Source organism: Tauraco erythrolophus, chromosome 2, assembly GCF_009769465.1.
Source record: "Tauraco erythrolophus isolate bTauEry1 chromosome 2, bTauEry1.pri, whole genome shotgun sequence".
NCBI lineage: Eukaryota > Metazoa > Chordata > Aves > Musophagiformes > Musophagidae > Tauraco > Tauraco erythrolophus.
In genome coordinates this window covers 39,329,334-39,343,283 of record NC_141466.1, presented here as the reverse complement: position 1 = coordinate 39,343,283, position 13,950 = coordinate 39,329,334, and the positions used below count along the sequence as shown (strand labels likewise).

Here is a 13,950-nt window from a genome sequence, read left to right as displayed (position 1 = left end):
CTTCTGTGAGTCCTGTTTCTATGAAAGGCTTTAGTGGGATATGAGGGGCCAACTTCCACTTATTTTCTGCAAATGGCTGAATTTCTTGCCTTCTGGCCTTATTGCCTGTGGGTTTATTCAGGTTTAACATTTAATACAGAGGTTAAATTGTAATATACTGGTTACCATAATACATTCTCAAGGCCAAGGTTAATAGGATTGAAGAAGGCATTGTACATCCAAGTCCTAATGCTGTATTAGTGAAGTTAAGAAGGTTTCATTGACTGCAACGTAGATTTCCAATTTAGGAAATAAAATAGCCAAATCATAAGATTTCTAAAGATTAAAAGAAAAACTTGTGCAATTGTGGTGCTACCAAAGGTAATGACAAAACTGTTAACAGCAGTTGTGCAGAGTCAGGTCGTTAAATATCAAAGCCCTCTTTAAATACAACCAAATTTTTGGCTAAATGCATGATGGAAAATAATGACTGTATTCGGACTGTGCATTTGTTGTAGATTTGTAATTTTCAGTCTGTCAGCTGTCAGGTAATTCATTGGGATCCTGGAGAACCTTCTCCTGTCCCTCAGCCAATCAGTAGGTGCACACTGTTGTGCAACTACAGCTTCCTCTTAACTCCGTGTTACAGTTGGAAAAAGCATATAGGGTTGGGTGGGCGATTGTGCTGATCCGTGCGATGAATTCTTATCTTCCATTTCCATTTAGCTCTTGAATTGACTTTCTTACTGATACTGCCATGTGACGTCTGCCTTCATTCCCCTGAAATGTCAGTCTGACAAGCTTTTTCTGGTAAACCGTGGAGCAGAGGACTGTCACCAGCTTTGGGCTGGCCCGGGTTTCCCCTGAGTTAGTGTTGTCTGGAGCTCTGCAAGCTCCAGGTGAGCTGCCAGGAGCACCAGGTTGTGACTACAGACAGAAAGGGACAAGTGGGATGTTTATATGGGCTAGACGTATCAACTTAGAGGACTGAGGCGAAGGAAAGCTTCTTTTCTGTACTCTGAATTTGCGTAGGTACTGGGACTTGCCTGGCTGCTTGGTGGCAACTTTGGGCATCTGAAGAAACAGTCATTTAACTGCCCAGAGCTCCACTTACATGGCTGAATGTCGTGTTTTAGCCCATCCAGCAGCTGAGCTACCATGAAGTTGCTGACTCACTCCTCCCCTTGGTGAGGTGGAAAGGAGAAAATGTAACAAAAGGTCTGAGGGTCAAGATAAGAACAGAGAGGGAGCACCCACCAGCAACGGCCCCAGGTAAAATAGACTTGACTTGGGGAAAAATCAATTTAATTTGTTACCAGTTACTTCAGAGAGCATAACCAGAAACAAAGCTAGATCTTAAAAACTTCTCCCACTTCTTTCTTCTTCCCAGCTCTACCTCCTCCCCTCCAGTGATGCAGGGTGATGGGGAATGGGGGTTGCAGGTCAGTTCATCATATGCTGTTTCTGCCACTACTTCCTCTTCAAGGGGAAGACTCCATACACTCTTCCCCTGCTCCAATGTGCAGTCCCTCTTCACTGGAAAAGTAGTCCACAGTCTTCTCCAACATGAGTCCTTCCAGCAGGATACAATCCTTACCCATCAGATTGCTACAGCGCGGGCTTTTCCCATGGAGTCACGGCTGCTTAGGCTTCAGCCACCTGCTCCGGTGTGCAGATACGTTGAACTGCAGATGCATCTCTGCTTCAGTGTCATTCTCCAGAATGTGAGGGTCCTTCCCATGGAGGCAATCCTCTATGAATTCTTTTAGGCACAGGCATCTCTGCTCCACCGTGTCTCTCATGGGCTGCAGGGGGGCCGCTGCCGTCTCACCACGGGCTGCAGGGGAATCCCAGCTCTGGCACAGCTCCTCCCATCCATCTTCACTGACCTGGTGTCTGCATGGCCGTTTCTCTCAGGTCTCTGCTGCAGCTGTGCTGGGCCCAACCAACATGACGAACCTTGGCAGTGCCGGCAGGATGAACTCTGCCCAGTGGGTGCCCTGGGAGAGGGGTACTTCAGAGCTCTCCAAGCTGCAGCACTGCGGCCATCTCCCGTCGAGTGGTGGTGACCCAGTGCAGGCAGCCACCTGCCCAGGAGGCCGGGGGGACAGCCCCTCACCTGCTCCCTCTGTTCACTGCAAGTCCTGTCTGATTTGGGCTCCTTCGTCCCCGTCTTAAATAGGGCATTTGCAGAGGAGCTGAGTGTCTCGGCCCTGGCACAAGGGGACGGGGGTCTGACTTGCCCAGAGACCAAGTCTGGCCAGTTTTGAAGCGCGGGAAGCTTCTCGCATCTCCTTACAGAGGCCGTCTCTGCAGCCTCTCCTCCCCTGCTACCCAAACCCCACCACACAAACTCAGCTCACTGTGTTTAGGTGCCGAGGGGTCTGACAAGGTGTCTGTGGGTTGGACAGTCTGAGACAGGGGTCTCGACTTTCCACCTGCCTCCTGCTTCGGGTGTATCTGTCCCTTTGTCAGTCTGGTTTTGAGGTTTATTCAAGAGAATCTTAGTTTAGCTTGGCAGACGGGTTACATAAGCTTCATTAATCTTGCATAACTACAGTACTTAATACTTTAAAGCCTGGCTTCCTACTTTCACTAGAACTAGTTCCTGTTTTGAAATGTGATAATGTCTTTCAGGAGCTGCTAATTAGCAGTTTCCCTTGAAAATTCACATAGGCTTATTCTAAGAACTTCTCCCTTTGTACTGAAGTGTGGGTTCTTTAAATTCTTAACTCCATTTCGTAAATCATGTCAGCGTTCCTACATAACTCTGCTCGATTTTATCCTAAAGTAATCCACAGCTTATTTTTAGGCAGTACGATTAGTGATCTTATTCTTCTGTAGTTTGAGAGATGTGAATAGTTGGATGCGGCATAGTACAGCAGGGGGTTACAATATAGATTTTGAATTCTTGTGTTGTGTGTCGGACCTGAAGCAGTGCCCAGGGGTGGCAGCCGGAATCAGAGCACAAGCTTATGGAAGGATGCGCAGTTCCTCTCTTCCAAACAGTTTTCCATTTAGTGTAAGGCAAAGTTTGTCAAGTCATTTTGATTAACAGAAAAGGCAAAGGAAGAGAGGGATAAAGAGTGCGGTTGACCGCGTACTTCAGCTAGACACTCATCTGGGGTTTGCTGAAGCATATAATTTCTTATTTATTTTATTTTTAATATTTTATCTCTTTTTGCCCCTGACCAAGCAGTTATTTGAATGATTTGTGTGTGTATTGTAGATAAAGTTTGTCCTATGGAAAAGAGGAAAGTAGCCAACTGTCCAAATTAGTTGAGGGCAGGCGTTTCATGAGTCAAGGGGACAGGTTACAGTATCAGTAACATTTAGACAACTTCTTATCACGCTGATTGCCAACAAAAATACATGCAGCACAAAGGAAATAACCAGCAACTGTTTTGATTTTCTTTTCTTTAGATATTATTCTGAGCTGCATTAGGTAACTTGTTGATACCGCTTACCTTTTTTAAGTTAATGTGGGTGGTATTGCATTTTTTGTTTAGCTAAAGGAACTGTGTGATGCCTGGAGCATTTATTGATATTCTGAGTGGTTTTATAACCTCAATATTTGCTCAGTGAACTCAACTAAATAAAGGTAATGGGCTTCCTGTGCCAGCCGCCTGCCCGATGCACAGCGGTATGGCAACGAGTACAGCTCTCAAGGGGCTGCCAAGACCCACTTCTGAGCGGGAGATGGGAACTGTGGCTCTCTGCTGAGCCCACTCTACAAACCAGAGAGGGCACCAAGATGTTTTTCATTTCTTCTTTCTTGCCAGAAGGAAGACTCAGAATCAAACTGTAAATATTTAGTCACAGTCTGGTTCATGGTATGCTCTAGGCAAGGCCATAATGGGCTCATCAAAAGCATTCGTCTAATTTTTTAAATTATCCTAAACAAAAACATAAACTACTTCACTCACACTCTTAATATACTATTTTTTTTTTTTTCCATATTGATGGTTGGAAGTCGTAGAGAAGCAGGAGTGCTGGCAAAGTAGGTAGAGCTGTGTGTATCCTGAATGTTTAAATCTCTGTCTGAAAGGCATTGCTGAAAGGTAGTAGCCTTTTATAAATTTCTGTGTTAAAATATCAGACTGTTTAGAAGGGTACTTTTAGGAAGAAAAATGACTTTTATTCCTCTAGAAAAAGCCGATGCTTCATACGGTCTGTGTGATTGTTCTACAGGTTTTTTGTACACATGGCACATAGTATAATGACTAATAATATAATGATTGGATAAAAGGTAGGACAAGTGGTTCTTCTGTTTTTCACTTGGTAAGTGTTCTGGGAATTAAAAAATGATAGTGAAAAATAGCTACCCCCAATTATTTTTTTTTTTTAATAACTGATTTTTCAGAAAGTTTGTCAAGTTTTGACTTTGCAGTATGTCATAAATCACATTGTAGCTCATGTTGTAAATAAAGATAAAATTGCCTTCCCAACATATTCCATGTTTTCCTGTGTAATTAACACCTCATTCACAGTTGTGTCTGCCAGTCAAAGCCCTGCCTTCTTCCCCCGACACTTCCTTGATACTTTGTTTAGACTGCTGTGATTTTAAGTGTCATCCTCAGGATACTTTAAATCCAAACAGGAAAAGGAAGGTGCTTCAAGAAGTCAACGGTATAGATCATTATAACTCAGAGGGACTATTTTAAAAGTATGAAGCAATTTATATTTATTACTTACATCATTACCTCTCAGTATGTTTTTTCATACTTTCCAAGGAAAGTGTACTGTTTTCCATAAAAGTCAGGAAATACTAGTTTCTTTCTGTATTTCTGAAGTAGAGATCAGTACAAAAGTCTACATCTAGCTAACAACAGCTGCTCTTTTCTTCTGCCTGTGTGCCTTTTCCACTGATGTGCCTCTGTCAGGCCAGGCAAGCTACTCGGTTGCCCAGTGAACTGAATCAATGAACTGATCACAGTTAAAAACAACTCCACCTTTTTTGTGGGTTGAGGACATGCTGGGAGTGGGTGGTAAGGGGCAGTACAGCCTTGTGCCCGATATAGGCACCTAGTACTGTATTTTGGTTCTAAAGATTCACCCTGAGCTGCCCCAGTTACAGCCCTGCATGTGCGAGTACTGGCGGGATTAAACAGCTCAGCACATAACATATGTCTCAGCTAGTTAAGACTCAGGAATTTGGCACTCCAAGTATGCTGAGGTGGTTTGTTTTTTTTTTTCATGCTGCCCTTAAAACACACTGACTGACTGGGACCTTCATAAAACGGTGGTGACAGCGTACATGTTACATGGCGCAGCCCGGTGGATAAAACACGTCCCCACAATCCTTGTTCAATTCTTACTTCAACTTGAAGGGCTCCAAATCCCTACCTCCTGCTTCTCAGGAGGGTCCCTGGCATCTAGGCAAGAGGTTACCCTTGCAAGAGCTACAGAGCGTGAGGAAGGGAGACTTTCCACCCTTACTGTCATCATCTTGTTTTCCCTCACCATAGCTCAAGATTAATGAGAGGCAAAGAGTGAGTGGTCTCTTACGGATCAGGGCTCTCACCTGCAGAGAGTGAAGCTGAGATTTCACTCACTGTTCCTTAGATTACTTCTGTGGTTTGTGTGAGATCATCATTTAATGTAACACAGAGGCAGGCTTGGAAACGGGACCATAGCTTACAGAAATATCCCTGTGTGTTACCTGTGAACTGTCAGCAAGCATTTTCATTTTTTAACTTCTTAAGCCATGTTTTAACCCAGACATCCCCCTAATGCTTTTTGTTAATTTATATTTGCCATATGCAAGGGAAAAATTTAGTCTTAATGGATATAATACTTTTTTTTTTCCCCATCGCACCTAGACATTAGTTGTTCTCAGCTGTTGTTTCTAAAAAATGTGTATCAGATTTCAGCTTGGCAATAAAGATGTAAATTACTGTAAAATTACTTCCATTTTTATGTTCACCTTCCTAAAAAAAAAAAAAAGCACGTGTGAAAACAGCAGTTGTTCAATTGAGCTCTGTACTAAAAAATTATAGTAGTTACATGTGCGTGTTTTTTAGAATCTGAGTGGAAAGTCTCCCGTTAACGTAAATAGACTTTTATGGGCCTTAAGTTTTAATGCAAATGATTTTGCATGTGCATTATATACACAGATGTTAGTAATTGCGCAAGGAAGGTGAATAGTTTCAGCAAATAAATCTCTGTTTTTTCTGCTTGTTATCACATCCTGGAGAAGAATGGTATGGGTGTTTGTTACTTGGGTTATATTGCACCTGTGTACTTACTGTGCAAGTCAGGGTGACTACTGCATCACTGTTTAACATCCCAAGCTCCGATATATTCAGATAAAATATATTTTACACCTCATCAAGATGCTCTGTTTATAGCCCTATCAATGTGCACTCACATTTGAGACACAGCTTTAAAATGTGACAGTAAATGTTGCAGTGATGCAAATATAGTTTGTCATAATTATTAAAAACAATCCTAAAAGTACTCGAATTAGATAGTGGTGCAGTGACTGATACAGAGTATTCATTTTGAATAGTTTTTGAGTTTTTTCCTAATAAGCAAGGTGATAAATATTTTCTTAAACAAAATTCTTACTTCAGATCAGTCACTAGCTGTAACTTTTATACATCTCTGTTCTTTTTTGTTTCCAGGGAAGACGAGGCAAACCGGGCCTCCCAGGAAAACCAGGGCCACCAGGACCTCCTGTGAGTAACTAGCGAGGGAGATGGGAAATTTTCACTCTATCCTGGAGCTCTGTTAGCATTTTGTAGCAGGTTACCTGATCATAATTACAGTTGAAGATAATTGATCTGCGTGTACTTTGCTGTATCAAACAGCTACTATTGCTACAGCAAAGATGAAAGGTCTGGGTCCACAAATACGAGGGATTACACAGGAGGAAATGAACAAGGTGCAAACTTCGGTGGAGGAAGCAGAAATTGTCTGGCGTTTCAAAGAAAGACCGGCCATGTATGCTAAACGTGAATGCTGTGCATTCATTCACTTTGCAAAATGTGTGATGCTCTGTGGAAGATGGGATAATTTCTGTCTCAGAGGGGTAATTTGAAAGATGAAGGACTGTGTGAAGCATGTGCCAACTGTCTGAATGGTGGGGAGGATTATACTCAGCACTGGAATGAGCACTCAGCTGTAGTTCAAATGAGTTTACTGAAGAATTAAAAAGATTAAGAAATACATGACTCTGTGAAGGGATTTGTAATATGAAGAACTAAAGGGTTTAGCTCAGATCTAAGAGGTTTGGGATTTTCTTTTTTTTTTCTTTGTTTTTTTTTGAGAGATACATGATTTCAAATTTGAAGTCAGGCATGGATGTATATTAGTCTAGAATGAACGCAGCCTTCCTTTGGTAAAGGAAGACTTGGTCATATTTGTAAAATTCCCCATATATTGTATTGTAAAAATGCTGTTGTGCACAAATACAGAACAGCTGTTTGTGGATTAAGTAAACTTCTGCTGCTTTTCATTGTTAATATCAAACAAGGATTTCATAATTCCTTTTTCTGCTTACCTGAAATAGTTAAAGGCTAGTAGTTTATACATCAGAACATTTGATTCATATGCTTCAACCTCACTGCAAGGGAAAGCTCATCTTATTTGTAGAGAAGATAATAATGCACTGCTGCATGAAATACAATGGCTAAAATGGAATAGATGTCATTTACACACATCTAAAAACAAAACCACATAAATTTTATAAATATTTTTTCCCTTTTTTCCTTGCAAAATGTGTTCGGAAAGAGGAGTTGATGATGGAGTTTATTCATCTTGCATAAAACTAGTTAAAAATCCCTTCCTCTCCCTCTTCTCCCCTACATATAGTCATATGGAAGGCTTGCTTATTTATGGTTTGGGCTTCCTAATGCTTAGATGGTACTGCAAAGTGTGGAAGTCTGGACAGAGGAAAGGAGTGATGCAGAATCTTTCTTAATACAAATGACAAAAATAACCTTTAAAAGAAAAAAAAAAGCAAACCATAGCAGAGGTCAATGTTAGACCTAATCTACTTAGCTTTTTGTGAGCCAGTGAAAAGCTGTTTCTCCATTACAGATTTCTGCCATCATAGATTTGCTGGCAGGTCAGGCTTGTGAAGATTTATGATCCTTGACAGACATACCAGAAGTCTTGAGTGGAAGCTAAATTGCACTTTTGTTACTGAGACCTATTTCAGATTTTCTTAGAGCAAACGGAAAGCTCAACTTTGTCAGCACGGCAGCATCCGTATGAGGAGCTCTATAGGGGTACTGTAGCCTAGCACTGCATATCAGGCAACCATTCCTCAAGCAGTCATGGTCTAAATATTGGTCAAAAGTGTTTTTTTCTGGTACAGCTATCTTGGCGCGGTCTCCTTATTTTGGATACAGCTACCTCAGTATCTTGTGTTCCTCTTCCAAACTGAATATAACCCATGAGAAAAAGCATACTCTGAAAGCAGTAATGCCTGCTAATGTGCATTGGCAGTATCCCCATGTTTAAAGTGCTACAGCTTGTACGTACCAAAAAGATTTTAACATGATCCATCATTCCTCCTCTCTTTTTCAAGGCTCAAACCATATTAAATTTTCCTATTTTGTGCTTCCAGTTACCTCTCCTCTTCTACTAGTAAGTAGTGGCAGCTTCCTCATGAACATGGGTATATTTTCAGCCTTTACTTTGGCCTTTCCAAAGTGCAGTTGAACTATCACACCTGCAGGGTGGTTGCTGTCATAAGTTTGGCATGTACAGAGTACAAAATGCTTAACAGGTTGACTGAACATGTAAAAATTAGACTCTCCAGAAAAAGTAAGTTGAGTGTTTGGTTGATGTTTTGGAAGAATACAAAATTTGCGTTTGAGAAAAGAAGATTCAGTCATTAATTGTTAGGGTAGCTACAGTACACAATGATTGTCTGAAATTAGTAAATTTACCTACTTTATGTGTCAGTTTATGCCACGATGTTAAGTGCTTAATTTAGATATTAGGAGAATAGCCAGGTGTTCAGGAATAACAAAAAAAAAAAAACCAAACTGTGAGAAGGAGAATTCTGCCTCCGTGAGGAAGAAGTTGGTGAGCAGGATACAATGCTCAGGGGATTTGGTATAAAGAACTGTCCTAAAAAAAGTGTGTGCAGGGATGGATTACGAGACCACTTTCTGAACAGTCAATAGGGCTATAAATTTGATAGTACTAAGCAGTGTGAGTTTTAATTAATTAAAATAATAAATTTTTACCTACTTGTCACATGGCAACATTTAAGATTTTCTTGATATTCTTATCTGCCTTTAATCTGACTTTTCTAACCCTCTCTCAATACCTCATCTTTTTTTTTTTTATTCCCAACCTAATTTCTGGGCATTTTTTTTTTCAGTAAAATTGATGTTTGTAGTGAGTTTCTAGTTTTTAAACATCATCTGCACATCTTTAGCTAAAAACATGTATCAGTGTCAGAAATTTAGATCTATTGGCAAGTGATGATGAAACTACTCAGTTAACATGGGACACTCTATGCAATTTATTCCACATATCCTTTCTTTTGTGTCTTTTTTCCCTTAGAGCAAGTCCTGTGCCTGTAAAAAAAGCAAGGAGGCAATGAGGATTTTTATTAATGGGTTATTAAAAACATTTCTGTAAGCCTACCCAGATGATGATCTTCCTTTGAGTATTTTTTTAAGGTTTATTAAGTATTATAGACTTTAAAAGTGTTCTGTTATTTCCTTCTAGTTAAGAATTCGTGGTTTGCATCCTTATTGTCGTGGTTTTTGGGTACTGTTCTGTTGTTGCAATACTGGAGAGCTGAGATGTGAGCTCACACTTGTCTCTCTCCAGCAGATAACAATTTATGCTACAAACAAGGAATCCAAATGGGTTAAGTAGAACAGCAGCTCCCTCTAGTGCTTTTTGAGCCTTTCCTACCTTTTAAAGGCGAGTTTAAAGCTTCTGTTAAATACGCTATTCATTTCATTCTCAGAAGTGTTCTGAATATTAGGATTGTGAAATCAAAATCTCTGTACCCTTCAAATGAATTTTCTTCTAAAGTCTTCTAAAAGAGATACTGTCTCTTTCAAATGCTGTTATCCTGCTCAGCATGACTCTTCACTGAAACTGAAATGCGATTTTATGAAACAAAATAATACTATCACGGTAGGATGCCATGAGGTTGTAAGTACAGCATTTTGATCTGACTGCAGAACTGCTACCTGCCTGTTTTTGTTTAGAGTTCTAAGAGAAGGTCATTTATTTTTCTGTTTGTCCTGCTTAGAAAATAGTAGCATCATGTCTGGCACTGGTTTACCTATTAGGGTCATTTGCCGGAGGTTTTCGGGTTGGGGGTGGGAGGGGGGTGGTGTTGTGTTTTTGTTTTTTTTTTACTTTTACACGAATCAGCAGCTGGATTTTTCTATTTACAAGTAGGCTAAGGACAAAAAAAAAGTGTTGGTTTCTCCATTAAGGGTCAACTTTATCTTTTTTGTCCCAATTTTCTCTGTCTCTACTGGAACTGTTATGACTGGAGGAATTCCATTTCTCAGTAGTTCCCATTTTAGTGGCACATCAGATTGTTTTTAAAATAAAAACCACCAAGCTAGAGTTGTGCTACAGACTTCCACCAGTATTACAGCATTCTTTAAGGTGAGTCTGAATATGACCTCTGCCCAGTGTTGCTATTTGGCAGAAAGCAATTGCTATCAGCACTATATTTTAAAGGTAGGAAACAGGAGGACTACCTAATTTGGCCAAGTGCCATCTTGTCCAAGCAGCTGTCTGTGGCAGAGCAGGGAGGTAAACTTTGGGTCTGCTAAATCACGGGTTAGTGAACCGCAATCACAATTATTCATCCTGTTAAACCTGCTGTTTTCTACCAACATGTCCCAAGTTATTGTTTGCAGCCAGAATAGATTCATTTCACAATTGCTATAGCCTTGAAGTTTATCTTTCAGTCATCATTTATCTTCGCAAGGGGCTGAAATTCATATCTTTTATCTTCACAACTATTCTTGCTTGAAAGATTAGCTTTGTGTTACTCCTTGAAGTCTCAAATGAAAAGAGAGCTTCATGTTCGTTTGCATTGCATGTGAGGCAGTGGAGAAGTTCACAGGTTACTTGAATTTCTTCATTAATTCCATACACTTTTAGTCTCTTGTTACTCAGTATGTATGTCAGTGCCACCAAACGAGTTATCTTAAGTAGCCAGCAGTTTTGCCTTGGAAATCTCATTTCCTCTGCCTCAGGAAATACTGTCATTCCTCTACCAGTATTTTGAAAGTGAATGAATGTTATCAGTTAATTACAATAAACAGAAAATTAAAGCAATGATAGGTGAAAATTGCCAGTATTCCTGGGCTTTCAGCTGCTTTTTAGAACAATATTGGAAATATTACGTGGCAGGATGGGAACGGCTGGCAAGGGTTGGTCATATTGTGTCCTTTCTATGCATTTAAGTTTTTTAAATCCATATAAAAATGTAATTTATTTAATACATTCTATTGTGGCAGGCGTCATGCCTTCCTCATTCTTTCCATTTGCTCTTTGGAATAGTTATGCAATATCACACATCTGCAATGACCAGTTTAGTGGTTTTACATTATAGTAATCAAAAAAAACCAGTATTTACTCTAATGGGCAGGCCTAGATCTGAAATAGACAGATAAAGTGATTACGCTGAGTCAGTTGCAGTGCTGTGTTCTCCAAAATGGCCTGTTCTTGAGATGCAACCCGTGCAATTTACTTGTTACAGTTTTTACTGCATGGACTGTGAGATTGGGTAGGCTTCTTTAGCAGTCTCATCTTTACAGAAATGCAGGCAAACTATAAAAGTTAAGGGAGGAAAATATATTATAAACCCCAGTAATTTCACAATTTGAAGCTATTTCCTTTTAAGCACCTGTGTTTCTATTCCTGCCTTGTCTATAGAAATAACATCTGAAACCTGTTTGTAATTTTTGAAAACAATCAAGACACATTTTCAGTTCTTTTCTTATTCATACAACTGTACTCTCCGTGTGCTTCAGTTGTCTCAATTACACAACTTGATATTAAAAAAGAAAAAGGAAATCCCACTCAAGTGAGCTTTTTACTGGTATTTGGAAAGCAGCAAGTCTGAAAAGCATCCAAAGTGGCAGATGTGCAAAATTCTCATTCAAAAGCTAGAAATTGCCTGTACAATAATTCTTCAATTCCTGTTAATTTCATTGCTTCTCCACTTGCAAACCAATGCTACTGGTTCTTTTTTTTGGTCTGGAGAGACTTCAGAGTGTATTATGCAGCTATGTTACTGGAGAGAAAAAGCATGGAAGGGAAGAAACAGACTAGAGTTTAGGAAGACACCCTTGAATAAAAGTATTTTCTGTTGTTATACACTTGGTTTATTAATTTATTTTAGAAAGAATGATGGAAAGATAATATTATACATTTATGTCAATTTTTGAAAATGGAAAGTCTGGAACAGATGGTTTACCTCTGGTAACGCAAGGCTGTGGCGTAGTCAAGAATTCAACACACATGCTGTAATTTCCCCTCAGCTGCATAGTCATGATGGTTCTGGGATTTTTTGAGGTTATTTGTTTGGCTTTCAAAACCATGTCATGTACAAAGGCTTACTATTTTGTCAAAAAATGTTTTTTTTGATGTACAAACAATATCTAAGGGTGGGGGTTTGTGGCAGATACAGCATTCAATCCTTTCTGGGCTGTGTGGTTGCAGCAGTTTTGTTTGTGGAAAAACAATATAAGAGACAACATGGTGGCAAACGAGAAGGGATAATAAATTCTTGTCTTTGACTGCTGCAGGATTACAGAATCCTGCAAGGATTCTTGATTCAAGGATTGACATTGCAGGGTTACAGTGTTGAAGCTGAGACATCTAATAAGTAGACAGTGTCATCACAGTTCAGTCCCAATTCTGGATTGCTGTCTTTAACATGGATATCAAAGTAATATTCTGCCATTAACTTTAGAAATCAGAGTTGAGTGAGCATCTCAGTCAAAACATCATGACTATATTTATCTAATTTTTCAACATAAATTTCAAGTGACAATTCATTCTGAAATACAATGAATGGAAAATGTATAGCCTTCTATCTCTGCCAATGTTTTAGGGGAAGAAAGAGAGTAAGGCACCTGTGATGTTTCTTATGGCTTCCAAATCTTCCTAATTTCTGCTAACATTTAAGTACCACTATCTTTCTGTAACAATGTAATCACAGTAAATACTAGGATCATATTTCATAATTAGCAATGATGTCTCAGGACACACCTGTCTTATTCTGGTGTGCTGCAATAATCTTCTGCCAGGTTTTACTGACTTACCCTTCAGTTTTAATAACTTTTGCCTATTTGACTTTAATTTGGCTTTACCATCTTCCTAGTTTTATATACCTTCAGACTCCATGGGAACTCTATTTTATTAGTTAGTTTCCATCGGATTAACATTTTTTTCCCCAGGAAAGTAGCAGTCTGTTTGGTTCATCAAAATCATAGTTCTTTTTCTCATCTTTATGAAGTTCAGTACCTCAAGGGAAGTACCTTCCTGGTAAGGCAAGCCATCAGGGTTTTGCAGAATGATCTTTGCATGTGGGAAAACTTTGTGTGTTTCCCATTCTGTGCACTCCTACAGAACAGATGCATCTTGCCCGAGAAGGCTTTGCTGTCAGAATGCAAATCATGACCTACCTCATTTAAATGCTTTTTCAGAACACTTCAAAATGTGATTACATAGGAGCCAAGTGATCCAGCCTCAGGATGTGCATCCTCAAAGTAGCTAGCGCATAATCTGTATCAACCAAACTGGTGCCTACTTCTTATGCAGGTACATTCTGGTAATTCCTCAAGCTTTAGTAATCGTTCATCAGTGTAGCCTTCCACTGGGACTTAGGAAGCCCCCTTGTGACTTGTTAGTCCCAGTTAGAGATGTAGGAATTGTACATGTTGAAAAAAGTGAAATTCCTGAAGAGTAAGCCTTCTGGAGGAGAACGAGTCACAAGTCTCTTGTTTGAAATTGTCTACA

The 13,950-nt window shown here is 39.7% G+C and overlaps 1 protein-coding gene across 1 annotated transcript in view; it reads left to right on the top strand.

Annotated features, from left to right (window-relative positions):
• The window catches only part of COL19A1 (collagen type XIX alpha 1 chain), a 191,957-nt gene that overhangs the window by 117,369 nt on the left and 60,638 nt on the right, over positions 1–13,950 (top strand). Inside the window, exon 14 of the mRNA XM_086625286.1 lies at positions 6,606–6,659. Coding sequence (XP_086481412.1) covers positions 6,606–6,659 — 54 coding nt within the window. The remainder of the gene's footprint in view (positions 1–6,605; positions 6,660–13,950) is intronic.